The 26,839-nt window shown below is 58.3% G+C and overlaps 4 protein-coding genes across 16 annotated transcripts; 3 read left to right on the forward strand and 1 right to left on the reverse strand.

The window, feature by feature from the left end:
- The first annotated feature begins 48 nt into the window (after positions 1-48).
- Positions 49-7,792, forward strand: LOC125979479 (uncharacterized). The gene is made up of 5 exons (XM_049737737.2): positions 49-504; positions 615-719; positions 810-919; positions 1,557-1,763; positions 1,946-7,792. Exons 1-5 carry the CDS (start codon positions 348-350, stop codon positions 7,622-7,624), a joined length of 6,258 nt encoding a protein of 2,085 aa, XP_049593694.1. The 5' UTR covers positions 49-347; the 3' UTR covers positions 7,625-7,792.
- An 826-nt stretch (positions 7,793-8,618) lies between these two features.
- cfap53 (cilia and flagella associated protein 53) lies at positions 8,619-11,325 on the forward strand. Of its 5 annotated transcripts, none has more exons than XM_049737764.1 (7): positions 8,619-8,745; positions 9,205-9,527; positions 9,589-9,762; positions 9,839-10,433; positions 10,532-10,748; positions 10,825-10,927; positions 10,990-11,325. In XM_049737764.1, exons 2-7 carry the CDS (start codon positions 9,316-9,318, stop codon positions 11,249-11,251), a joined length of 1,563 nt encoding a protein of 520 aa, XP_049593721.1. In that variant the 5' UTR covers positions 8,619-8,745; positions 9,205-9,315; the 3' UTR covers positions 11,252-11,325. The 5 variants fall into 5 exon arrangements, with proteins under 5 accessions (XP_049593721.1, XP_068508972.1, XP_068508973.1 ...); XM_068652872.1 differs by having other exon boundaries at positions 8,627-9,527; positions 9,839-10,142; positions 10,215-10,433; XM_049737765.2 differs by having other exon boundaries at positions 8,629-8,745; positions 9,284-9,527.
- A 401-nt stretch (positions 11,326-11,726) lies between these two features.
- Positions 11,727-24,564, forward strand: myo5b (myosin VB). 6 transcript variants are annotated; one of them, XM_049737738.1, is made up of 39 exons: positions 11,727-11,896; positions 14,131-14,241; positions 14,317-14,488; positions 14,567-14,711; positions 14,866-15,022; positions 15,281-15,424; positions 15,527-15,608; positions 15,742-15,849; positions 15,980-16,089; positions 16,375-16,640; positions 16,736-16,817; positions 16,898-17,038; positions 17,303-17,425; positions 17,598-17,681; positions 17,770-17,898; positions 17,957-18,054; positions 18,178-18,264; positions 18,547-18,658; positions 19,085-19,296; positions 19,478-19,634; positions 19,713-19,952; positions 20,014-20,268; positions 20,344-20,437; positions 20,593-20,723; positions 20,786-20,920; positions 20,982-21,116; positions 21,183-21,263; positions 21,331-21,549; positions 21,650-21,747; positions 21,860-22,058; positions 22,132-22,225; positions 22,333-22,467; positions 22,621-22,772; positions 22,838-22,924; positions 23,042-23,192; positions 23,274-23,577; positions 23,701-23,875; positions 24,096-24,176; positions 24,245-24,564. In XM_049737738.1, exons 1-39 carry the CDS (start codon positions 11,867-11,869, stop codon positions 24,428-24,430), a joined length of 5,502 nt encoding a protein of 1,833 aa, XP_049593695.1. In that variant the 5' UTR covers positions 11,727-11,866; the 3' UTR covers positions 24,431-24,564. The 6 variants fall into 6 exon arrangements, with proteins under 6 accessions (XP_049593695.1, XP_049593697.1, XP_049593696.1 ...); XM_049737740.1 differs by having other exon boundaries at positions 20,786-20,905; XM_049737739.1 differs by lacking the exon at positions 11,727-11,896 and adding an exon at positions 13,077-13,246.
- Positions 24,565-24,749: 185 nt separating this feature from the next.
- capslb (calcyphosine-like b) lies at positions 24,750-26,810 on the reverse strand. Of its 4 annotated transcripts, XM_049737779.1 has the most exons (6): positions 26,688-26,810; positions 26,236-26,453; positions 25,748-25,884; positions 25,382-25,559; positions 25,099-25,308; positions 24,750-24,974 (listed from the first exon to the last, which is right to left on the reverse strand). In XM_049737779.1, the coding sequence occupies exons 3-6, from the start codon at positions 25,882-25,884 to the stop codon at positions 24,873-24,875; spliced, it is 627 nt and encodes a 208-aa protein (XP_049593736.1). In that variant the 5' UTR covers positions 26,236-26,453; positions 26,688-26,810; the 3' UTR covers positions 24,750-24,872. The 4 variants fall into 4 exon arrangements, with proteins under 4 accessions (XP_049593736.1, XP_049593734.1, XP_049593735.1 ...); XM_049737777.1 differs by having other exon boundaries at positions 25,382-25,884; XM_049737778.1 differs by lacking the exon at positions 26,236-26,453 and having other exon boundaries at positions 26,688-26,798.
- Between the last annotated feature and the right edge of the window lie 29 nt (positions 26,811-26,839).

Below are 26,839 nucleotides of genomic sequence, written 5' to 3' on the forward strand. Positions count from 1 at the left end.
TTTTCATGTTCTTGTCCATGTAAAAGAAGAAGAAGAAAAAAAAGAGTTCTCGTCTATGAGACAAAGCGGGAGGGCTCTGCGTGGCACGATGACGTGTACCCTATGAAGTGGCCACTGAGGATATTGGAACGTACGTGGGAGGACCGGGGCCTAATTGGTCCCCACCCACTTCTGCTTCCAATTATCCAATCAGCACCAACGTGCTCTGTTTCAAACGAGCCGAGTGCGGCCAGCCTCGTCTTCTTTGCAGAGCCCAGCAGCAACCCTCAAGCCGAACCACCGAATCGCACAGAACAGACCGGATTCCACCCGACCCGACCCAACCGGACGGACGGACGGACCGGACCATGTCGGGACCTTCTGGGTGGCTTGAGGCATGGCTTTGCGTCACCGCGGTGACTCTAGTCCGCCTCGGCACAGCGGACGGGACCGGCGGGTACGCGCGTCGGGGGCCACGCGATCCTTCCGTGTTCTTCCCGGTCCCCGTGTGGAAATTCATGGCAGGTAAGAACTGCCCCCGCTCCCACCCACACCAACGAACGCAGCCAAAGCGCAAAAGGTCCGATGCGAGTGTTCTTGTGGTGGTGGTGGTGTGCGCTCTTGCGCGGCTTCAGGACGTGGCGATTCTTTGGACCTTGCCCGGCCGCAGTTGTGCTGCAGCGACGACAGGCTTTGGGTCCGTTTGTCTCTCGTCGGACACTCCAAAGCGCGATTGGCAGGTGAGCGGCTTCCGGTTTACCCTTTTCTTTTTTCTTTTCTGTCTGCTCTGCGTGTCAGGCAGCTTGTGGCGCTTGCGTGCATGTGTGCAGGCGGGATTCGGCTGCTGGGGCTGCCCAACGACTCTGCCGCTTCGGTTCGGAGGTTAGGTTCGGTGCTGCTGCTCAAGCTGCCCTCCGGTAGCGCGCACCTGCAGCTGGCGGTAGGCGCGCGCACCCGCGCATCACGCTCACTTCCTCCCTCCCTCCCTCCCTCCCTCCCTCCCTCCCTCCCTCCCTCCCTCCCTCCCTCCCTCCCTCACTAACTCCCACCCTCCCTCCCTCCCTCCCTCCTGTCGGCCGCTCCAATGTTGTCAGCTTCCGTTTATTTTGTTACGTGAGCGTTTTCGAGCAAAGGCCCCTGCCCACTCTTGTAGCCAAAGCACTTGCTGCGTCCTTTTGAAAGCACGTTGCTTGGAGCCCGAGCGTCCCCCAGTGCCCCCCTCCCCTTCTTCATCCAAAGAAGCAGCCTGTCACTCACTTCCAAGTGTTTTACATTTCTGTGGCAGCCCTCTTTTCTTGGTCGCTTTGGTTAACACGAGCGTCATTTTGCACAGCTGATTAAGAAAACATTCCGAGCAAAAAAGGACATTTCAAGTAAACGTGACACCCGGCCGCTCGGGCCGCTCCGGCCTCATCGGCTTCCCGCCGCCAATATATTGGCTCGCTTGCCAACTTTTTGGTCGACTGCGAGCGGTGGCAAAGCGCAGCCCTTGTGACCAGACGCCTTTCCTGGCGCAGGTGTCCAACGGAAGACGCTTCCACCAGCTGGAGGTGTTTGATTTTGATGCTCTGCTGCAGGCCAACGTGGTGGCACTGGCTTCCTGCGAAGATCCGTCCGCTGCCCCTCGTCCGCCGCCCCCTTTGATCCTCTGCGGAGCCACGCGAATCCTGGTCCGGCTGCCTCTGGGCTCCAAAGTACTCGGGGTCCAAGGTGTGGATGACGGAGCTGGAGTCCGTCCTTCTGCGGGTTCCGCGTCTGTGCTCATCTCCGCTGCAGCCAAGATGGTAAAGGAAGCCTCCGACAAGGCAGGCGCCGCCACGGACGCCGTGCCGTCGTCACCTTGATTGGCTTTTGTCTCTGTCTCTCTCTGTCTCTCTGTCTCTCTCTCTCTGTCTCTCTCTCTCTCTCTCTCTCTCTCTCTCTCTCTCTCTCTCTCTCTCTCCCCCCCCCCCCCCCCCCCCTACAGGATTTGACGGCAGAAATGTCTTTTGACTCTCTGGGGGAAACGTCCGCCGCCGGGCTGGCAGACGCTCAAAGAGCGCACGAGGCTCGGCCGAGATCCGCGCAGGATGACGTGGACTCTGACTATGGACGGCAGCGCAAGGCCAGCGCTCCACCGCCGGCGTCTTACGAGGAGGGCTCCCCCATCTTTGAATTGTGGGGTTATGATGAAATTCCCCGGGGTCCCTTTAATGAGGACACGAATGGCGGTCTCGCGCCACCGCCTTCAGTTGGCGCCACAACTTCAGGAGCCTGCGGCGCAACCGCTTCACCGCCTTCTCCATCTCCCGCCTGTGGAAGTTTCACAGACACTCTTGCGTCGTCGCCGCCGCCGCCGCCGCGTGTAGCCACCACCGAACCATGTTGGGACCCGACAGCGCCGCAAACTGGCCCTGGAGCTACGCCGGCGCAGCGTGCTGCTCCTACCGCAAAGAGCACGTCTCCGCTAATCAGAAGTGGCTGGACTACTACATCTCCTGTTGGCATTTCAAAATCTCCTGCTGCATTCAGACCTCCACCTGCCTCGCTGCCAATCCCTCCGACCGCACACGGTCGTCCCGTAGCTGCCACCAGCTCAGCCTCTTTGATAGCGACATCCTCCTGGTCTGGAGCCGCAGCATTGGTCAAAGTCCTCTCCGGTGCACGAGCCACAAATCCTCCTGCTCCCTCGTATCTCTCTCTCGTGTCTTTGACGACCACGATGACTGCGGTGTCGCCGGCCGCAGCCGCCCGGATGAGCACTCCTGCCGACAGCATGAGCGCGTTAGCCGCCACCGCCGCCGTGTCTCCGAGTGAAAAGGCGAGCGCCGCAGCCTCTACGACAAGCGCTGTGGCAACTCTGGCTTTAGCGGGACGACGCTTCCCCGTAACAACCGCCGCTATTGGAGCAGCGACTGCTGAAGCCACCACGATGGTGCGTTCTGGCCAAATGGCAACGTCCTCATCTACCGCCACAACCGCTTCTCCACGGCCCGCAACTAGGCTCTATCCGAGCGTAATTGCCGTACCCGCAACCACCTTGGCCCCGTGGCAGTCTCCGTCAAGTTCCTCTGCAAGCAAAAGTCCGCCCACCCCAGCCACACCGATGTCCACTGCGGTATCGCCGACGTCTACAACGGGCGTGTCTCCTATTGCGATGAACAGTTGTGCTCATTTGCCCGCAAGCACGTCCATTTTGGGAGCCTCAAATGTTGCCTTCGCCACGAGGCCTTCTAAAAGCACTCGGGGAATTCCAGTACCTCCGACGGGATGGTGGGCTCCGCCGACGAGCAGCCCTCCTCTTCCACTCGCGTCATCTCCTACCAAAAGGACAGCTACGAGTAGCTCTAATTTGACGTGGCCCCTCATTAAAAGCGCAACTGCTGCTGCTGCCGCCGCCGCCGCCGCCGCCGCCGCCTCAACTACAAGTACAATGCTTGCAAGCACTCGATCTCCCACCGCCACAATCGCACTAACTGGAGCGAAAAGCAGCCCAACTCCTTTAAGATCCGGATGGAGCTTTCCTGAATTGGTCACGCCTTCAACAACTGATCCTCCTCTTCCTCTTATTGCACCCCAAAGCACACCGAGCTCCACAATGGTCCCTTCTTCTCTCGCAATCCCTGCCGCCGCCATCAGCATCCCCGCTCCACGCACCACGTTATCTGCCGGATCTCCGCCTGCTTTTTTCACGGCTACACCTTTGAAAAGAACAAATTCACATTCCGTCACGGCCGCTCCTCCTCGTCTTCCTACCGCGCCGACAATGCCTCCGAGCCCCGGCTCTTCCGTTACCCCGACGACTGCTTCCGCTCCCGAAACGAGTCTCGTAGCCACAAGCGCCTGGGCGCCTTCGCTAAGCACATGGCGCGCGACCGCGGTTCTTCCTCCCACGTTTGCGAGGACCTCTAAGGCAACATCCACCGCTGTGCCGGCAGCTGCTATCTCTCCGTCCATACCCGCCTCTATTCTCTCGGGTCCTTCGATGACCTCTCCTGAGTGGGTGGCGACCTTTGCATCGCCCGCCGCTTCCGCAGTAGCGAGCACGCTAAGCGGCACGGCTGCTCTGAGCACGAGTCGGCGACCCACGAGCACCTTGGGCCCGTCACGGAGCGCCTGGGCCTCTACAGCGGATTCCAGCACGATCACAAGTCCTCGAATGGACACGGCTACCTCTGGTGCAAAGGCAAACGGTGCATCTATGACTCAAAGCCCGAGTCCCGTGGCCGAAACGCCGGCTCCAAGCACAGTGCCAATTCTTCCTCCGACCACATCGACCATGTACAAAAGCACCTTTGCTATGGCCACGACCTCAGCTATAGCCACGGGGATGCCCGCTACTGCGGGGAGGACGTCACTGGCCGTGACTACTGAGGTGCCGGCCGCATCTACCGTCGCCACTGCTGCTCCAACCTTGGCTCCTTTGATCGCAACTTCCGCTGGAAGCCCAACTTCGAGTGGACCTTCTCTGCTCACCATTCCTGCTCCAAGCGCAACTGCAATAGCCCCAAGCACCTCTTCTAAGATCTCACCTGCTGTTGTACCCACAAGCGTACAAGGCACGACTTCAGTGTTTCCAAGCACAGGTGGTGAAGCCTCAAGCAGCGGCAGCGGCAGCAGCAGCAGCAGCAGCAGCAGCTCCCTCCCACAAAGCCTATCCTTTTCTGCTCCTCCCACACTGCTCAGCAAAACCTCAGTTCCCACCACATCCACTGTAATGGCGGCTTCTCCGTGGACTGCTGCCATTTCTCCAAGCAAAGGTCTTCCACCTACTTCCACCTGCGCGGCGGCGGCGGGCACGAGGACACTCCCAAGCACAATGACGGCGGGTATTGCTCCAAGCACTACAAGCTCATCTCTTGTAGCCACAATTCCAAGTGCCTCTACGACCCCCGCAACCGCCTCTGTTACGACAACTGCAGTGGCTTCAAGTTCACTTCCGACAAGGACTATGAGAATTTTGGATTCCGCTTCACAAGCCACGCCGAGCTCCTCTCTTAGTGTGCCGACAACCGCCTCGGCCGGGACCTCGACTTCTATTGTCCGGTCGACCGCCTCTTTGACCACTGCGGCATCTCTGGCCACGGTGACAACTTGCGCTCCACCCCCAGCCCTCTCAAGGCCTTCACCAACTCCGAGCTCTGCTGAAACTTCCGCACGCCCGTCTTGGAGCGCAAGTTCGACCGTGGCCAAAACCACCCCGACTGCTGTATCCGCAGCTCCATCAGACACTTTTACCATCTGTCCAAGCACAAGTCCCGGAACCACCGTTGCTGCAGCCGTTTCTACCGACGCCATGCGAACTCTTGCCGCAACCACAACAACTTCTACAGCAACATCTACCGATGCGCCCGCAACTCCACCAACGGCTATCGCTCCAACTACAAATCCTTCGCTCGGAAGGATGTCTACCTCTGGAAGCACAACTGAAGGTGCTTCAAGTAGACTTCCTACAGCTCCGAGCGCAACTACGCTGCCCGCGAGCGCCTCTTTCCAGATGCTGTGGACTGTTGTACCCTCAATGGCATTTGTTTCTCTAGGCGCACCTCTTCACCCTGCAACCACTGCTGGCCTCACACAAAGCGCATCAGCCACAAGTTCTCCTGTGTGGGTCCAAAGAACCTCTGCTTTGGCCACAACAAGCCCTTGTGTGCTTCCCACGAAGGCTGCTCTTGCTCCAAATACAATGCTAACAAGTAGCTCTGCTACCTCATCACGTCCTGTACCCACAACTCCAGTGGCCTCCGCGCTGCTTCCGACCGCAACGGCCGCTGTCACAACTACCTCGGCAGCCATTACTCCAATGTCTCCAGCCACAAGTGTATTTACTACTGGAACTGCAGCTGCAGCTGCCGCTGCTGCCGGGCCGCCCAGTACAGCACTACCCATGACAACGCCAACCACAATCACCCAGGCCACCACTTCAGGCTCTCCAACAAGTCCTGGTCTTACAAGAGGCACAGCTACCTCACCAAGCGCAATGTCTCGGCCGAGCGCAAATTCAAGCAATAGTCCGGCTCCGACCACTGCCGTATTGTCGAAAAGCGCCGCTTTGGCAGCGACGACTGCAACCTCACCAAGCACAATGTCTGGGCCGAGCGCAAATTCAAGCAATAGTCCGGCTCCGACCACTGCCGTATTGTCGAAAAGCGCCGCTTTGGCAGCGACGACAACTGCGACCTCCCGGGTTCTCACAGCGACTTCTCCGGGGACTGCAAGCGTGACACCTGGGCCGAGCATAGGTATACAAAGCACTGCAGTCCTCTCTCCAACCTCCACTTCAGCAAGAAGAATTCCCCACCAAGCAGCAGAGACAACCTCTCGCGTGACTGCAACATCTGGGTCAACGTCTCCAGAGACTGCGGCGGCACACGGAGCGATGGTCGCTCCGACTCCGACCGTAATCCTGTCGCGTCCGAGAAAGACGGTTTCCTCTCCAGCGGCGCCAATGTCTACTTCCGCAGTGACGGAAACATCAGAAAGGACCGCTCCTTCTGCTTCAGTCGTTTCGGCCGTGCCGACCTCAGTACGGAGAACTCTGTTCCAAACCCCAATGACCACTTCTCCGGTAACCGTCGGAAGTTCTCAAGTGACTGCAAGAGCTGGGACCACTTGGACAGTGACTGCATCAAGTGTCACAGCAACAAGTCTGGATTCATCCCTAACAAGCAAGTCAACATGGTCTTCTTCAGGAACCACCTTTTCCTCTCAAACTCTGTCAAATGCCTTTCCAGTGACGGCAGTACCTGGGACATCTTCACCAATCACGGCAACAATTAGAAGAATCAAGGGCTACGCCCCTCCCTCTCCATTGCTGACAACTTCTCCAGGTTCAATTCATGGAACCGCCAGCAATTTGACTCCAACACTAGGTCCCTGGTCCACAAAAGCCCCTCCTGAAAGAGCAGGTGCTCTGTCACCATATCGGACCACTACTTATCCAAAGCTAGTATATGAGGGTCACAAGGGCCTCCACCGCATTCACAAGGGCCACCGCACAGGAGGGGCTCCCTTTCCGTTTCTGCCCACTTCTCCGGTCTCAAGTCGTGCAACAATCGGCAGTTTGACGTCAGTCCTTGCTCCCTGGTCCTCACAATCCCCTCTTGAGAGAGTAGTTCGAGCGCCCCCATCTCCAATCGCTTCCTATCTGAAGAAAATGTATGGCGGCTACAACCATCAGCGCAAAGGCCACCGCAGGGGTCACAAGGGCCACCGCAGGGGTCACAAGGGCCACCGCTGGGGTCACAAGGGCCACCGCAGGGCTCACAAGGGCCACCGCAGGGCTCACAAGGGCCAGGGCCACCGCTGGGGTCATAAGCGCGCTGGCCGCCTCAGAGGTCAACACAGAGGTCTCAAGGGCTATGCCCACCGCAGAAGCGTTAGGGCTTACGGTCATGGCGGAGGTCCCAAGAGGCACAGCCACCGCAGCTCCGACAAGGTCCATCCTACGAGAGTCTCCTCCCAATCGCCGACTCCAGTAGCTAGACCTAGAACAACCGGGAGTCCGGCTTCAGCGCCTGCTCCCCGGTCAGTTGAGGGCGGCGGACGCGGCGGAGGACACCATCACGGCGGCAAGGAAATGAGCAGGATGGCAAAGATGAGGCTGGCCAGGCAAAGCGACCATGTCATAGGCGAGGAGCCCCGCCGAGTCACATGTTCAAGATGAGGGAGGGAGGGAGGGAGGGAGGGAGGCCGCAACAAGGACGGTGACCAAGGCTGCCAAAAATGACGGGGATGGCGGCGGCCTTAATTGGAGTCAGTCTGGATAGGCTCAAACGGTTCCTTTTGTAATGATTTTGCCTCGGCTTCCGTCAAATAAACTCTGCTCGAATCATTTCAGGTCTATTGGTTTGTTTTGCACAAAGCATTTGCCTTCTTAGCAACACGAAAACTTGCACAAACATCTTGCCTTGCTCTTTTTGTCAAATCGATAATGGCGCGACAAGCTCGACTTTCTCAATCCAGGTTATTTTCGTCAGCAAAATGACTCCAATTGAACACACACAAAAAAAACAACTAACGAGTGAAAATGCCTAAATGTGGGACTTTAAGATCAGGGGATGTTGAGAATGAATGTCCATTTTTTTTTTTTTGCACATGTCAACCAGCCCTTTCAGTCTTGTTTGCCATGTATATAAATCAACTTGGCTTGGCTTCAAAGAAACAAGTGAACTGAAAGGAAGTTCAGGCTTTCAGTGGTGACATTTGATGGAGGGCAAGGAACGTTGCGGCCACATGCGTTTGCCTGCTCGCTCCACTTTGCGGTGACAAACGTGGAAAATGTGCCCTGGTTTGAGTTCATCTCTTTGCTTTTGCCCTTTGCCGAGTGGCTCCACGTCCATTTTTGTTCGTCTTGTTTCCTCTTTTGCCTTTGTTGCTTTCACTCTGCTTTTTTAGCCCGGACAAAAAAGCTAGGTTTGGCAAGTCAACTTTCTGAAACTCAGCCTGAAACTACAGAAAGCACTCGAGTTGACAAATATTCTCGACATCGAACGTCGACGCCCAGTCGGGCAAGAAAAAAAAAGAACAATCATAATAGTAATAATAATATCCACCCGGGAGGTCAGATCGGCCCGCCGGACAGCGACCGGTCCGCACGCAAATGACTTAGCGACGTCGCCCTCGTCACGTGCTCTCGACGCGAAGCCGGCGAATGTCTTTGGGTTCGCAGGTGACGTCATCGCTTCCGTTTACTCGTCACCATGGCGGCGCGGCCGAGCTAAAAGGAACTAAGGCCGGCCAGGCCACCCGCAGCCGCACCCGCAGCACGACCCGCAGCACGACCAGGTGAGTCGACTGCCCAGCAGCTCGTCCGAAGAAAAAACCAGACGTTCGCCGTGTGAAAACGAACGCGAATGCATGAATGGCGACCGAGCGTTAAGCAACAAGTGTGAAAGCCACAAAAGAGCTTGTCTGTCCGTCAAGTGCGCTGCGTAGCCTTCTCTCAACATTTCACTGCCACAGACTCGGGTAACGCCCACAAAAGGGGACCATTTTTCAAGAGTGTGTGTGTGTGTGTGTGTGTGTGTGCGCGTGTGTGTTGCATGCTCGAATAGAAAAGTTGTGACTCAGGCGGCCGTTCCCTTGTGAGACTGGCCAACTTGAAGCGCTCGCTCACGGGATGTTCCGGCCAGATTTGCACGGTGCCGCTGTCCGAGTTGCATCTCCCCAGCTTTTTCCTTCGGACCTAATGCATCAAGCAGCCGCTCGCTCGCTCGCTCACACTCTCTGTTGACGTTTGAGAAGCAGGGCGGCCAGACGCAAAGGTCCTTGCTTCCGCCTCCTTCCAAGAGCGCCTTTGTTGTGTTTGCCCGCCGACGAGGAGACGGCCACGACGACTCTGCAGCGGGAGCCAGCATGCTTCCCGCCCGACGCGCCATGCTGCTTCGCCAGAGGCAGGAAGAGGAGCGCCAGCGCGCCAGCGAATGCGCCCGCGAGCGCGAAGCGTGCCGGGTCAACAATCGCTGGCTGCTGACCAGCGAGGCTCGCAACGCGGGCCACTCCGTCCGGAGGGACGTGGATGATGTCATGATGCAGCACCGCTGCGCCGTGCACCAGCGCCAACAAAGGTGACCACCGACGTGGGCGGATTCAGGCAGAATGGGCCCGGCCTCAACTGCTCGTCCTCAGGCTGCGGCAGCTTCTGGAGGACGAGGAGCGCCAGCTGGTGCTGTCGGCTCGCCAGGCGAGGGAGACGCCGTCCGAGAGACAAGCGCAGATGCGCGAGCGAGCCAAAAGTCTGCACGACGCCAGAGAGGCGCAGCGCCGGCAAGTGGTGGCGCTAAAGCTGGACCAGCAGTTCAGGTCGGCCGCCTGCGCATCCGTCGCTGGCTGGTGCCAAGCCGCTCCTTACCCCATTGCGTTGTGTTTGGGCCTTCAGGGAGCAGTGCCAGGAACTCCGCCAGGCTCAGAGTAAGCAGCGCTTTTTGCAGGTTTGCGAAGAGCGGGCCGCCCAGCTGCGCAGCCAGCGGGAGCTGGCCCTGGCCCGCCAGCGCGAAGACGACATGTTCCAGCAGCTGTGGCGAGCCGACGCCCACGCCAAGGAGGAGCGCGAGCGCTGCGAGGCCACCCGGGCTCGGCGCTGCGACCAGATGCAGACGGAGTTCCTGCGCCAGCAGCTGGACGACGCCGAGAGCCAGCGGCAGAGCCGGCGCCGCGACAGGCAGGAGCAAGCGCGACAGCAGGTCCTGCAAACGTGGCCGTCGTCGTGTGGTCGGTCGGGGCCACAATCTGCGCACGTGACTTGTTGCCTGCAGGAGGAGCAGACCCAGGCTCTGCAGCGGCAGGCGCAGCGCGAGCGCGGCCTGCGACACCAGGGCCAGGCGGCCCGCCGCCGCCTGCTGGACGACAGCTTGCGTCTCAAGATGGAGCGCGTGGCCAAGGAGCAGCAAGACGAGCTCCAGCTGGACTTGGACATCCTGCGCCAGACGCTCCAGGACGAGAGTCAGGCCCAGCGGGACACGGCCGACAAGCGGGTAGGCCGCTGACAAGGCGGAACTTCTTGGCACACTCCACGCTCGGCACGCTTGTGCGCCGATGAAGCACATTTTTTTGTCGTCCCCCCCGGCCTCAGGCCGACCTGAGGGACGAGCAGCTGCGCTTTCGCCAGTATTTGGCCGACCAGACGGCGGCGCGCCAAAAGGACGAGGAGGAGATGGAGCAAATGATGGGCGAGAAGATGAAAGAGACGTGGGACAGACGGGAGCGGCAGAACCGCCTGCAGCAGGACGCCAGGAACCGGCTCATGCGCGAGGTGGCCGAGTCGCACCAGCTGCAGAACGCACAGAAACGTAAGTGGCCCGGTTCTCCTCGCCAGACGCAAGTTGTCGAGGCGTTCCACTTTGCTGGAGTTGATTGCACGTGTAGAGCAACGTGAAGTTCAACGGCGCGCCGACATCGCCAAGGAGCGAATGGAGGTGGACGCCGCCCTGCAGGACACCAAGCAGGCCGACGAGGAGCTGTCCAAGAGGTGCGGCCGTCGTCGGCGCTCTCGGGCGCCGGCGTGAGTGACGCTCGCCTTCCCCCCCGCAGGCAGCGGCGGGCCTACGTGGCGTACCAGGCCGAGCTCCAGGCGCAGGTGGAGCAGCTCCGGCGCCAGAGGAGGGAGCGGGAGGACGAGGAGCGCAGGGAGCAGCGGCATCTGGAGCAGTTGGAGCAGGAGAAGCTGGAGAGGAAGGACCGGGTCCTGGCCCGGCCCAACGACGGCATCATGCACCCCTTTCGGAAAGCGGCCGGCGCCCAGGAGCAGCGGCCCAAGGCTTTGGCGAGTCCTGGCCACTCACCCCGGCACTAAGGAAAAAGCTCGAGCTCGCCTTTGTCCATCTCACGCTGGATGAAAATCATTAAAATCTCTCCATGTGCCACGTGGCCCAGGTCTGCCTCACTCTGTCCTTGCGACTGAAAATTGCGCGCGCAATACGAACCGGCCGGCAGTAGCAAGCGTCTGCAAATCATTGTCGTCGATACGTTGCCATTTTTTTCCCTCTTCTATTTCACCGCAAAAGTGACTTTGGCGCCGTTGGCCTGCCGAACGGACGGACGGACGGACGGACAGAGCGTGAAAGACGAGCCAAGGTATCCCTGAAACGTGGACCGCTACCGTCTCTTTCCGAACAGTCCAAATCAGTTGGACGCTGCGAGAGTGAGCGCGGATGTGCAATTGCGCGTGGATCCTGCGCAGGGCACATGTCAAGCACACGGTGGCGCTGACGAGACGCTTGGCTTCAGCATGAGGGGAAAAGCAGCGCGGGCGGCGGGCGGCGGGCGGCAGTCGTTCTGGCTCGGCCGGCTGGAATGAGCTCATACCTGCGGAGGGAGTGTTCAGGGAGAAAGACTTTCGTCCTGCGATCGGCTTCCCACACGCGAGACGCGTCACGCCAACGTCGAGACCACATATGAAGGAAGGAACATGAGCGCACACTACAACCCTTACAAGAAGGTAAGCGCTCGCTTCATTCCTTATGGCTGGAAGCGATTTGAAAGCCAGGATCAACATGAGCGAGCACACGACGACTTTCTTAACAACAGCTCGAAAATGGCTTCAAAGTCAATAGAAATAGTCCAAATATGTTCAAATGAAAAGTAACAAAATTAAGTTGAGGTTGATTTCAAATGGGAACAACCATTACAAAAAAACACATTGGAAAGTTAGGATGAAATAATACAACGTTCAAGTGATTCAAATAAGGTCAAAACGTAAGCGAATAAAAGATTTCCAAGAGATAAAACAACGCAGATATATCAACAAGGTCAAAGTTGTCAGTTAAGTCAACAAAAATATGATAAAAAAACAACAACAACAATCAAGTTGAAGTTTAGTAAAGAATAAATGAAAAGTTATGATTCGAAGTCTCAGAATCTTAGGTCAAATGTTGCTGGCAAAATATATACATACATTATTTATAAATATATATAAAAAGTTAATAAGTTGGTTGAGTGATTTAAATACGCTCGTAATTAATGATGTATCTTTTCATTTGTTGAAGGAACTTGATTTTTTTTTTTAAATTAGGATTTTAAAAGAAAAAAGTAGGCCTGGTTGAGAATAGCTTCATAGTTTTAAAAAACAAAAGTCAATGTAGAGTTACAATTTGTCACTTGATAGCAGTTTTAAAAGGTAAACAAACCGGAATATAGAATGAAAAAGAATGAAAACTTGAAAGGTTAGTTGAGGACAGTATGAATAAAGAAAAACAAAATCAATCACTCTATCCAAAGTCAGGATAAAACTTGTTGGTTGACCGGGTTATTAAAATGACATCAAACCAAAAGAATTTAAAACATTGAAAACGTTGACTTCCAAGCTAAAAAAAATAAGTCATTGTTGTGCCCACCTCCGCGATGACGTCACAGCACGCCTCCAATCACAACGCACGGCTGTCGAGCACCTGCGTGGCGATCGGGCGTGCACTGCCGCTTTAAGCAATGCGCGTGCACGTCAACAAAGTCAACCCGGTGCCGTCCGCGAAAGAAACTCCGACACGGGACGGGACGGACTTTGACGCTGACGTCAATTCAAGTCGACTCTTCTCTTTGGAAGAGAAAGGCAAAGTTGGTAGGGGAGGGAGGGAGAGAGAGAGAGAGAGAGAGAGAGAGAGAGAGAGAGAGAGAGAGAGAGAGAGAGAGGGAGGGAAGGAGGTCGCCCGCCCATAGCGGAAGCACCTGCCGCGATACACCTGTCGTAAGGGAAGCGGCGGCTTCCGGGTTGGCCGTCGCGCACGCGCCTGTGGACTTTGGCGGTTGTCGAGGAGCGACAAGAAACATGTCCGTCAACGAGCTCTTCACGAAGGTGAGCCAGTCGAGCGAGCGAGCGAGCGAGCGAACACTCCACAAGTCAGTCAGTTCGTTGCTTCGGGAGGAAACAAGTTGTCGCTAGCTAGCTTCGCGCTGATCCAGGTTGATTGAGTAAAGACCGGCGGCGGCGGCGGCTAGTGCCCACCTGCCGTGAGATGCGGGCGACGCAAACAGGGAAGAAAGATGACGCCATAGTTCCCAACTCTGCTCGGTTTTGAGGAAGTCGCTGCCTTGAGTAGTGAGAGCGAGCACTCCATCAAACTACTCAAGTAAGAGTACTTGAGTTACTCTAGCCTTTGAGCAAGCGAGCCAGTGGGAGGGAGGGAGGGAGGGAGGGAGCGAGCGAGCCCGCGCGCGCGCGCCTACCTGCCGTCTTGGGTCGCAACGGTACTGACACTTTGGAAGTAACCTATTTGCTCCAATAAACGTGTCTGCCAGCGTCGACCTTTCCAAATGATCACCTCAACAACATTGTGAAGGAATTGCAGCGGTGGGTGAGCCATTTTTAGGACCGTCTCCTCACCAATCATCAGAAATAGCCAATGGACAGCAATGTTGTCGACGGAAACACTCGCAGAGATTGATCGCGATCGGGTTTCTTATCAATTCTGACCGGTAGTAAGCAACAATGAAGATGCATTTGCTTTGCTCTGCGTTGCTCTTGTAACATTGCCATGAAAAGGTTTGAAAGCGCGCAAACACACACACACACACACACACGCACACGCACACGCACACGCACACGCACACGCACACGCACACGCACACGCACACGCACACACACACACACACACACACACACACACAGTCTCCTCAGCATCATGTTGTCAGCAACAATGAAATGTAACCAATGTCTGTGCACACATGTGCTCCATGCAGTACACGCGAGTATGGATCCCGGACCCGGAGACCGTGTGGCGGGCAGCGGAGATCAGCCGAGACTTCAAGCAGGGAGAGTCGGTGCTCCATCTCTGCCTGGAGGATGGCACGGTGAGATGGGCGACCCCCCCACCCCACCCACCCCGGGGACAAAGTCCTGACCGGGAACGGCCTTTGCCCTCGCAGCCGCTGGAATACCCGCTGGGCCCCGCCGGCAACCCCATGCCGTTCCTGCGCAACCCCGACATCCTGGTGGGCGAGAACGACCTGACGGCGCTCAGCTATCTTCACGAGCCCGCCGTGCTGCACAACCTGCGAGTGCGATTCCTCGAGTCCAACCACATCTACACCTACTGCGGTCAGTGGCCAGGGCTCGGCCCAGGAGGCCCGCTTGAAAAGGCGCGGGCGCGACGGAAAATCTCTCGTGCGAGCGCAGGTATCGTCCTGGTGGCCATCAACCCGTACGAAGAGCTGCAGATCTACGGCGAGGAGGTGATCAACGCCTACAGCGGTCGCAACATGGGCGACATGGACCCGCACATCTTTGCCGTGGCCGAGGAAGCCTACAAGCAGATGGCCAGGTAGGTAGGGAGGGCGGGCGGGCGGGCGGGCGGGCGGGCAGTAGCGCCAGCGCGGCGACGGGCATTAGCGCCAGTGCGGCGACGGGCAGTAGCGCCAGCGGGTTGTCACGTAGCGCCAGCGGGCCGTCACGTCCCACCGCCTTGCGCTCGCCAGGGATGAGAGGAACCAGTCCATCATCGTGAGCGGCGAATCGGGAGCCGGCAAGACCGTCTCCGCTAAGTACGCCATGAGATTCTTTGCCACTGTGGGAGGATCTGCCAACGACACCAACGTAGAAGAGAAAGTCCTCGCCTCCAGTCCCATCATGGAGGTCAGTCCGCATCCATCCAGTCTGCCGCCGTGTCGGGAGGTCTCACCAGTGCAGTCGTGGCGCCACGGAGGTCGGCCAGGGCAGGCCAGGCCGGGCCAGGCCAGGCCAGGCCCGGCCCGGCCCGGCCCGTCCACTCTGGTCTCCGCTCGTCCACTATGAGCCCCTTTCGGTCTCCTCGGGGTTGGGGGGGGGCCCCAGCGGAAAGAAAGCGGCGGCTTCTGTCCCCGGCTCGACCCGCGCTTCCTTTCTTTGCACCAGGCCATCGGCAACGCCAAGACCACCAGGAACGACAACAGCAGCCGCTTTGGCAAGTACATCGAGATCGGCTTCGACCGCAGCTACCACATCATTGGCGCCAACATGCGGACGTACCTGCTAGAGAAGTCGCGGGTGGTCTTTCAGGTGGGTCCGCCCGCCCGACAGGCGGCCGTGCTGTCTTTTGTCAAGCGGCGCAGCTGGCCGGAAGTGCGCTCTGACGTTTTTTTTTTTTTTTTTGCCTTGCAGGCTGAAGATGAGCGCAATTACCACATCTTCTACCAGCTGTGCGCCTCCGCCTCTTTGCCGGAGCTGCGAGACCTCGGCCTCGGTGAGTCGACCCGGCTTGGCTGTGCTCCGCTTTGCCTGCCCAAAACAAAAAGGGGGCGCCGTGCTCTTCATCCAGGACCAAATGACTCGACTCAATTTGAAGGTTCAGACGTCTGTGCTTTCGCCACTGCCAGCCAGCGCCGAGGACTTTGCCTACACGTCCGCGGGCGAGAACATCTTCATCGAGGGCGTGAACGACGCCGATGAGCTGGACAGGACGCGGCGGGCCTTTCGACTGCTGGGTGAGCGCACGGCACGGCACGGCACCGCACGGCACGGCACGGCACGGCACCCCCCCACAGCTCCTTTCAGAAAAGAAAGGGGGCAGACGGCCTCGTTGTGGTCCTTCACGCGTGCATGTGTGCGCCGCAGGTATCAAGGACGCCAGCCAGAACGTCGTCTTCAGGGTGCTGGCGGCCATCTTGCATCTGGGCAACGTCCAGATCTGCGCCCAGAGGGACGGCGAGTCCTGCCACGTGTCGGTGCGAGCTCGCGTCCCGGCTTCTTGGCATCCTCCCTTTCTGGCTTCCTTGCTTCCTGGCTTCCTTGCATCCCGGCTTCCTTGCTTCCTTGGTTCTTCCCGGCGTCCCGGTCGGCTTCCTCGCCTCTCGACCCCTGGCAAAGCGGCGGGCACGTACGGCTGAGCTTGTGTTTCCTCTTTTTTCTCGGGCCCCTGGCTTGAGCCGAGGCGCGCAAACCACAAGAGCCATCACATCATCTGGCGGCAAATGGCCAGGCGACGTGACGGCGGGCCGTTGTGCTTTCAGAGCGACGACGAGCACCTGGCTCATTTCTGCCGGCTCCTGGGCCTGGAGCTCCCGCAAATGGAGCACTGGCTGTGCCACAGGAAGTTGGCCACGGCCAGCGAGACCTACGTGAAGAACATGTCGGCCGAGCGGGCGGCCAACGCCCGCGACGCCCTGGCCAAGCACATCTACGCCCGCGTCTTTGACTGGATCGTGGCGCACATCAACCTGGCGCTGCGCGCGTCCTCCGAGCGACGCTCCTTCATTGGCGTCCTCGACATCTACGGGTACGGCGGCCGTCTGGCCGGCTCTCGCCTCGCCCCGCCCCGCCCCGCCCCGTCCCGTCCCTTCCCTTCCCGGCTGACGGCGCTGTCGCCCGCAGGTTCGAAACCTTCGAGGTCAACAGCTTCGAGCAGTTCTGCATCAACTACGCTAACGAGAAGCTGCAGCAGCAGTTCAACTCGGTGAGGCGCGGCGCCAGATGGGCCGGGCCGGGACAGGCCGGCCGGGCCTGGCGGGTGCTGATGATGTCGTATGCGCGCAGCACGTGTTCAAGTTGGAGCAGGAGGAGTACATGAAGGAGCAGATCCCGTGGACCCTGATCGATTTCCACGACAACCAGCCGTGCATCGACCTGATTGAGGCGCGACTGGGCGTGCTTGACCTTCTGGACGAGGAGTGCAAAGTCAGTGGGCTCGTTGGCATTCTTCCTCGTCATTTTCCCCTCGCGTTGTTCTCCGGTTCTGGCACGCCACGGCATTGTGACCGTTGTGCTCGTGTGATGATTCAACAAAATAGACTTTTGCTTTTTGTGGCCTCTCGCCACGACATTGTGACCGTTGTGCTCGTGTGATGATTCAACAAAATAGACTTTTGCTTTTCGTGGCCTCTCGTCCCAACCCGCGGGATGGGCTCGCGTCTGACGCGCTCGCTCTCGGCGGCCTCGCAGGTCCCCAAAGGAACGGATCAGAACTGGGCCCAGAAGCTGTACAAGCAGCACTCCTCCAACGCCCACTTTCAGAAGCCTCGAATGTCCAACTCTGCTTTCGTCATCGTCCATTTTGCCGATCAGGTGAGTGTAACGAGGCCAACGGCTTATTTGGTTTGATATTTGGATCAACTTGACTGAACGTTTTCAATTTTCAGCGCTCACATGCAAACTTGCAAATAGTGCTGCTGTAAAGCATCCAAAGACTGCATGCGTGCGTGCGTGCGAGCGCCTGTCTGAACTTCTTGACCCCCAGGTGGCGTACGAGTGCGCCGGCTTCCTGGAGAAGAACCGCGACACCGTCTACGACGAGCAGATCAACATCCTCAAGGCCAGTAAGGTGAGCTTCCCGGTCCGGAAAAACGGCTCGAAAGAAAGAGGAGCCCGCCTGCCAAAGCGCGTCACGTCACCACCCGACGCGTCCTCAGCTTCAGCTGGTGGCCGACCTGTTTGCCACCGAGGACGGCGGCCCCAAATCGGCCAGGGTCAACGTGCGGCCCGCAAAATCCACGCCCAGACCGCCCAACAAAGAGCATAGGAAGAGCGTGGGCCTGCAGGTGAGCAATGCCAGCTGGCCCGGCCCGGCCCCAACCCGGTGTTGACGTACGTGTTCAGTTCCGCAGTTCTCTGCATCTTCTGATGGAGACGCTCAACGCCACCACGCCTCACTACGTGCGCTGCATCAAACCCAACGACGACAAGCAGGCCTTCTCGTGAGTGCCGCCCCGCTTGCCTTGCCTTGCCTTGCCCTGCCCCGCCCCGCCCCGCCCCGACAACTGCCCTCGCCTTCCTCGCCTTCCATCTGAGCTAACTAAGATAACGCGAGGCGTTTGCAGGTTTGACTCTGGTCGAGCTGTGCAGCAGCTGCGGGCGTGCGGCGTCCTGGAGACCATCCGCATCAGCGCCGCCGGATACCCGTCCAGGTCATGCCCTCCTCCTTCCGCTCTCTTTTCCACCATTTTGGTAAAAAAGCAAGCAGTCCACTTTGATTTCCGCTCCAGAGGGTGAAAGCGACAATATGCAATATGTTCACTTATCCGTTGACCGAGGATTTAAAACGCATCGGACCGATGATCGGAAGGGCGAGCGATGATCGATTTGAAGATGGATCGGTCGACGATGGTCGTTTTTTATCGCTCGGCCGGCAAATCCACAGATTTAACTGGTACCATGGCAAATGAAGCTTGCGTGTGCTGCGTGCGCAGGTGGACCTACGTCGACTTCTTCAGCAGGTACCGCGTGTTGATGCGCAAGTCGGACGTGTCGTGCCCGGATAAGAAGTCGGTGTGCCAGACGCTCTTGGCGACGCTCATCAAGGTGACAAGCGGCAAAAGTGTGCCAGCGCTTTGGGCTAATTGCTTGCCGGATGGATGGATGGATGGATGGATGGATGGATGGATGGATGGATGGATGGATGGATGGATGGATGGATGGATGGATGGATGGATGGATGGATGGATGGATGGATGGATGGATGGATGGATGGATGGATGGATGGATGGATGGATGGATGGATGGATGGATGGATGGATGGATGGATGGATGGATGGATGGATGGATGGATGGATGGATGGATGGATGGATGGATGGATGGATGGATGGATGGATGGATGGATGGATGGATGGATGGATGGATGGATGGATGGATGGATGGATGGATGGATGGATGGATGGATGGATGGATGGATGGATGGATGGATGGATGGATGGATGGATGGATGGATGGATGGATGGATGGACCAGGAAGGCGACATGTTCCAGTTGGGGAAGAGCAAGATCTTCTTCCGGGCCGGTCAGGTGGCCTACTTGGAGAAGTTGCGTGCCGACAAGTTCCGCGCCGCCTGCATGGTCATTCAGAAGACGGTGCGCGGCTGGCTGCAGAGACTGCGCTACCGCAAGATCCGCAAATCCGCCATTTTGCTGCAGCGATACGGGCGAGGCTACCTGGCGCGCAGGTCACTCCGCACACACAAACACACACACGCACGCACGCACGCACACACACACACACACACACACACACACATATGTACCTGCTCTCCCTTTTTTGGAAGGACGTTTGCATTTCATCGTTGCAAAACCGAGGGGTGCACGGCCAGCGTTTCTAAAGCCATTTATTGTGACCTCTGACCCCAGGTACGCCGAATACTTGCGGCTGACGCGCGCTGCCGTGGTGTGCCAGAAGAATTACCGCATGGCCAGAGAGCGCCGCGCCTTCCTGCAGCTGCGCCGGGCCACCGTCACCATCCAGGCCTTTGCACGGGGGATGTTCACGCGTAGGATCTTCCAGGAGGTAGCGCTTGCTCACGCACGCACGCACGCACGCACGCACGCACGCACGGTGACGTTTTCTCGCTGCGCTCGTCGCCAGTTCATGCTGCACCACAAGGCGCTGGTCATCCAGAGGTGCGTCCGCGGCTGGCTGCAGAGGGTCCGCTACCGCCGCATGCGGCGGGCCGCCGTGGTGCTGCAGTGCGCCTTCAGGCGCTCTCGAGCGCAGCGCCGCTTCCGGACGCTCAAGACGGAGGCGCCCGTGGCCCGACGCCTGACCAAGCTCAACGCCGGCATGGAGAACAAGATCGTGCAGCTGCAGATAAAGATGGACGAGCAGGTAGCGCCTCGCCGCCCAAATGGCTCCTCCTTCCCGGCCAATGTCGGTGGCCTTCGCGCAGGGTAAGGAGTACCGCGAGCAGAACGAGCAGCTCCTGCGCGCCAACACCAGCCTGGGCACGGAGCTCAGCCGGGTCCAGCAGCAGCTGCAGCACCTGCAGCAGACGCGCAGCCAGCAGGGCGGCGCCGCAGCCGCCGCTCAGCTCACGACGCTGCGGGCCGAGCTGGAGGCGCTGAGCAAGGAGCTGGAGGGGGCTCGGGCCCACGAGAGCCAGACGGAGGAGCGCCACCGCACTGAGAAGCTGGAGCTGACCCGGGTGAGAGCGCCCACCGCCATTCCGCGCCCGCTAGCAGAAGCGTGACGGGGTGTGGCGCGGCGTCTTTCCCGCCAGAGAGTCGCTGAGCTGGAGGAGGAGAATGCGCTGCTCAAGAGCCAAAAGGAAGAACTCAACCAGAAGATCAAACAGCAGTCGAACCGCGCTCAAGGTCAGCCCCGTGGCGAGGCGAGGCGAGGCGAGGCGAGGCGGGGCTGTGCGGGGCGGTGCGAGGCGGGGCGGTGCAAGGCGGGGCAGGGCGGGGCGAGGTGAGGCGAGGCCCTACCGCCTCGCCATGCAACCGACGCTCATCGGCATTGCTTGCAGAGGACGTGGGCAGCGCCTTGCTACGTGCTGAGATGGACGCCGAACGACGTCGCTACCAAAATCTCCTGAAGGAATATTCTGCACTCGAGCAGAGATACGACAACCTGAAGGAGGAAGTTTCTCTGGCCAAGGTTGGATGCTCTGTCGCTTCCTGTGGGAGAAAGGGCACCTTTAACTTCCGAACTCTGCACAGTTCCAGCCGGGCCACCACAGAAGCTCGTCCAATCAGAGCAGCCTGGAGTCGGACTCCAACTACACGTCCATCTCCACCTCGGAGGCAGGAGATGCCGATGATGTCCTGCAGCTGGTGGAGGTCTCGGAGACTTGCGTGCGTGCGCGCGCGCGCGCACACTTTCCTGACCTGGATGGTGGCCATGTTGTTCCCGCAGGAGGTTGGCGCGGACAAGGCGGCCATGGACATCGGCATCTTCGTCAAGCTGCAGAAGCGTGTGCGAGACTTGGAACAGGAGCGGAAGCGGCTGCAAGCCAGCCTGGACAAAATGGACGAGGTGGCCAGAAACAAGGTTAGCCCTCCCCTCCTCAAAATCAAAGGCACTCCTGTGCCCCAACCGGATGGATGCTGCTTGCAGGACAGCGTAGACGCGGCGGCTGTGGCGGCGGCGAGTCTCACGGAGGAGGCGGCTGCTGACTTGGCCTACAATAACCTGAAGGTAACCTGGAGTCCATGAAGCTTTTCCGCGCGTGTGGTCACGGCCCTGTTTGCTGACGGGAGTGCAGCGTGAGGAGCTGGAGCTGGAGAACAGGCAGCTGAAGGAGCACCTGGAGGAGCTGCGTCGCAGCGTGGGCCAAGAGGCGCCCCGTGACGGCTACCACGTCCTGATGAGTCAGCTGAAGGCGGCCAACGAGGAGCTGGACGCGCGCAAGGAAGAAGTGGTCATGCTTAAGACGCAGCTTGTCAGCGCTGCCCCGCCCACGCACCAGCAGCAGCAGGTGCTGGTAAGTCCAAAGCCTTGCGGGTCACAAAGATGGAATTGCGCTCGGCTTGGGGCGCTTTGAGGGCCACTGTGCGTTATCGGCTGCCGCTGTCGTGTCACAGGAGACGGAAAGCGGCGAGCGGGTCGACGCGGTGGCGACGCTGCCGTCAGACAGGGACCAGGCTCTGACGCTCTACCGGCAAGTGTGCCAGTCCAACAAGTAGGTTTCCAGGCGCTAAGCCTCGCTCTCCGGCTCTTCCCCCGACGTGGCATCCGACGGGTCGCCGTTCTTCTTCCTCCTCCTCCTCCTCCTCCTTCTTTTTGTGCGCTAGGCTCATGGAGCACGAGCTTCAGTCTCAAGCGCGCCAGCACGGCCAGGAGGTGGAGGCGCTGCGGGCCGAGATGGAGACGCTGAAGGGCGACGTGGAGAGGAAGCAGGAGGCGCTCAACTACGCCACATCCCTGTCGCCTCAGGCCCTGCTGGAGTACAGCGTGCAGCTGGAGATCACAAGGCTCACTGACGACAACCTGGTCAGCACCATCAAAAGACCGCTGATAACTGGCCGCCTCGTTGACGGCCCGTGTTGTCACGTTTTGCGCGCAGGACCTGAAGGAACTAGTGGAGAAACTAGAGAAGAATGAGCGCAAGCTGAAGAAACAGCTTAGGATCTACATGAAGAAAGTCCAGGAGCTGCAAGGTGAGCGAGCCGGCCAGCCAGCCAGCCAGCGAGCGAGCGAGCGAGCCAGCGAGCGCCTCACGTGACCCGGCCGGTGCCGTTGCACTCACGCGGGCGCCTTTTCTCAGCGAGTCGCGGCGGCGGTCGCGCCAAGTCCGACTTGGGTCGTCACGTGACGCTTCAACGCAAGGAGAAAGACTTTGAGGGCATGCTGGAGTACGACCGGGAAGACGAACCTCTGCTCATCCAGATGCTCGTCACAGGTCAGAGCTCACTTCCTCCCCACGCATCTTGCGTTCCAAGAGCATGCGGCGAGGAGGAGAGCCCGAGTCGCACGAGTCGGACTCCGGCCCAAATTCACGGGGTTAGTAGATGACGCGCAGAAAGGAAAGGCGCTCGCTGTTGGTCTTTTGCAGACATGCGCCCAAGTATGTTGTCTGGGACGGTGCCGTGCCTCCCGGCGTACATCCTCTTCATGTGCGTCCGCCACGCCGATTACGTTAACGACGACGGCAAGGTGGAGTCTCTGCTCACCGCCACCATCAACGCCGTCAAGCGCGTCCTCAAGGTGAGAGCCCGTCACGCCTACGTCCCCGCCCGACCAGCACCACGCCTGACCCTGGCTGTGCGCAGAGGAACGAGGACTTTGAGACCACGTCCTTCTGGCTGGCCAACACCAGCCGCCTGCTGCACTGCCTCAAGCAATACAGCGGAGACGAGGTGAGCCACGGCGAGCCTCTCCTGGTGGCGACGGCGGACGGCGCCGCCTTGTGAACGTTCGCCTCTCTCCCTCCCTCCCTCCCTCCCTCCCTCCCTCCCTCCCTCCCTCCCGCACAGGCCTTCGTGGTTCAGAACACGGCCAAGCAGAACGAGCACTGCCTGAAGAACTTTGACCTGACCGAGTACCGGCAGGTTCTCAGCGACCTGTCCATTCAGATCTACCAGCAGCTCGTACGCATCGCCGAGGCCGCCATCCAGCCTATGATCGGTCAGCGCTTTCTTTGCGACCCCATGTATTCCTTTCAAACGCGGAGCCCGTCCAACCGAACCCGTCGTCGTGTCTCGTCAGTGTCGGCCATGTTGGAGAGCGAGAGCATCCCCAGCCTGGCCGGGGTCAAGCCCGCCGGCTATCGGAACCGCTCGTCCAGCGTGGACCGGGACGGCGGCGAGGGCACGCCGTCTGGCGGCTACACGCTGCGGGCGCTCATCCGCCAGCTGAGCCTCTTTGACGGCATCATGCGAGAGCACGGCCTGGACCCCGAGATCGCCGGCCAGGTGGTCCGCCAGCTCTTTCACTGCGTCAACGCTGTCACGCTTAACAACATCCTGCTGCGGAAGGACGTCTGCTCCTGGAGCACGGGCATGCAGCTCAGGTGACTGAAAGAGTGTGGGGGGAGGAGGAGGAGGAGGATGACGATGATGATGATGCTGCTGCAGCTCCGCATGTGTCAGGCAAGGTCAGTCAATGACTGTGCTGTGCGTGCGCACGCGCGCAGGTACAACACGAGCCAGATGGAAGAATGGCTGCGCGCTAACAAGTTGTACCAGACTGGGGCGGCGCAGACGCTCTGTCCCATCATTCAAGTTGCTCAGCTGCTGCAAGTCAAGAAGAAAACCTCGCAGGACGCCGACGCCATCTGCTCGCTCTGCACTGATCTCAATTCCCAGCAGGTGGCGCTGCCGCACATACATACATACATACATACATACATACATACATACATACATACATACATACATACAAACATACATACATACATACATACATACACACACGCACGCACGCACGCACGCACACACACACACACACACACACACACACACACACTCTCGCCTCGCCCCCTGGCAACTGATGACGAGCTCCTCTGCCTTTGTGCTCGCTCGCGCGCAGATAGTCAAGATCCTCAACTTGTACACGCCACTCAACGAGTTTGAAGAGCGCGTCACCGTCGCCTTCATCAGGAACATACAGGTCATTCGCTCAAAGCGCAAGCGTGTCAGACTTTGCAGAGCAAGCGTGTAACGAGCGTGTCCGTGCAGAAACAACTCCAGGAGCGCGAAGCGGGCGAGGCTCAGGAGGGGGCCGTGGCCAAGGAGGCCTCCCAGCTGCTGGTGGACACCAAGCAGACGCTGCCGCTGCTCTTCCCGTACGCGCCGTCCTCGCTGGGCCTGGAGACGCTCCATATTCCCGCCTCGCTGGGACTGCACTTCCTGGTCAGGGTCTGACCTCACTTCCCATCCGCGGGAACACGAGGACCAATTTTTACAGGGACCACCTTTGACCTTTATCACGAATCCACCTTTGTACTCATTTTGTAAAATACATTTGGCTTCCAGCCAGGTGGTCAGTCTTAGCGCAACTTTGTTCCCTTCTGGTTTTCCTGACGGTCAAAGAGTTCCGCCGTTCGTGCTTTCAAAATGGGATGACGCACGTCGCGGTTCGGTTTCCGCGACTCCGAGGGACGCCGCTCGCTCGCTCGCTCGTCGACCGTATAAGGACGAGCCCGTTGTCTCGGCCACCCACCGCTGAATGCATTCCACTCACTGACTGCTTTCCACTTTATTTCTATGCGCAAATGCGCACGTAAGCGATGGGCGAGTAGGCAACGGTGACCTGCCTTGGCTCCACCCTGTCGGTCGCATTGCTGCGCCGCGATGGGTCACCATTTCAGAGCCTCCACGCGTTCCTCATCATCAGGACAAAGAAGGCGTCGTTGTCGATGGAGGCGCTGACGCCGCAGTAGTAGTTGACAAACTCCTCGTGCGTCACCTGCGTGAGGAAAAGGGCCACGGCTCGTCAACGCAACTCAACTCGACCCGAGCTGACGTCGGGCCGAGCGTCGTCGGCGTGGCCTTCCTCCCCGGACGGCGTCTCACTCATCTGCGTTTTCTACCTTGCCGTCTTTGTCGTACGGCGAGTCAAAGTTGTCCAGAAAGGTCCTGAAGACCTGCTCCTCGCTCCATTCGCCGTTCTGGTACTTGGGGTGGCACTTGGGGTTGTAGACGCCCCTCAGGTCTTCTACGGTGATCACGCCGTCTTTGGTCTTGTCCAGTTTGTGGAAGGCCTGCATCACCACGTCTCTGCGGGCCTTGGACATGGCGGGCTGCCCGGCACAGGTCACAGTCAATCGCCAGAGAGCGGACGTGGCGTCGGACGTGCTCGTGTAGCGCCTTTACCCGCAGCGTGACTAGGAACTCGTCAAAGTCGATGGTGCCGTTACCGTCGCGGTCAAAGCGCTGGAAGACGGCCGCCGCTTCCTCCCTGTCCATGGGGAGGCCGAAGTCATGGATGCCCTTGAGAAACTCCTTCAAGTCCAGCGACCGGTTGGCGTCGTCATCCATGATGCGGAACACTCTGGGGGACAAATGAAAGCAAAGCACTGGCACCCGACACGCGGGCAGAGGGTGCCCGCCCGTAGGCTTCTCCAAAGCAAAGCACAGCAAACGACGTGGTCTCGGCTTGACGGAATTTAACGGCTTCCAGACTAGATTGGCGCCGACTTGGCTCCGCTCCGCTCGTGCATCGCTCTCAAGTTCGCTCACCTTCCGAGACCTTTGATGCCAGCCGAGCCCCTGGCCAGACATTGGAGGCGGAGTCTCTCTAGCGGGTCGGAGCATGACGTCAGCTGCCGTTTGGCGTTGAGTGCCATCTCTCGGTCGTGTCTGGAAGTTCCTGCCATCTGTGACGCCACCACAATTAACGTCACGTTAACCCTGCATCCACGCCCACCACCCCTCCGTTTGGAAAAAAAAAATCGAATTCGTCCCTGTCACTTATTAATAGAAACAAACTATTTGCATCAAGAGCGTCTCCGTTGTCAATCACAAGCAGGGCGATGCCTTTCAAACGCTTTCTGGTATGTATGTATATATGTATGTATATATGTATGTATATATGTATGTATGTATGTATGTATGTATATGTATGTATATATATATATGTATATATATATATATATATATATTAAGCGCAAAAAACTTCCTTAGCATTGTAAAACATTTAAGCGCTGTCATGTCCCGACTAGGCTCACCTGACCGGCTCAACACGCCGGAAGACCCTCCTGCCGAGAAAAAGTCTCCAACAATCAAAAAACAAAAGAAAATAAAAAAAAAAAACACGACGAATGGGCACACGAAATGAGAGAACGTGCGCTCCCGGAAACACCGCCATTGCCATGGGAACCTGCCCTTGGCAACCGCCTTCCTCACCTCCCAATTGGCTGCATTTCTGCTCTTCGGGGAATGAGCGCTGATTGGACAAAAAGACAGGCACAAACGCTCTTGAAAGTCTACTTTAAAACCATAATGCAGAAGTGTTTGCAAAACATTCATTCATCATCCGAACCGCTTATCCTCACGAGGGTTGCGTTTACTAATCTTTTAGATTTGCAATAAATCACCTGGTCTAATATCAATGTCATTAATTAAGAACATTTTGGTATATTTTTATTAATTTTAGGGGAGGGGGGATTAAAAAACATACCGTGAGTAGTTTCTCGATACAGGATTGTTTCATTTGCTAATAAAAATAACTTGGAATGGAACTGCGACGTTTGATAATTGTCTCGTGAACGAGGAAGAAACCGGAAGCGATGTAGTCCTCCTGTAGGTGGCGGTAATACACCATAAAGGTGT

Source organism: Syngnathus scovelli, chromosome 13 (assembly GCF_024217435.2).
Source record: "Syngnathus scovelli strain Florida chromosome 13, RoL_Ssco_1.2, whole genome shotgun sequence".
Classification (NCBI taxonomy): Eukaryota; Metazoa; Chordata; class Actinopteri; order Syngnathiformes; family Syngnathidae; genus Syngnathus; species Syngnathus scovelli.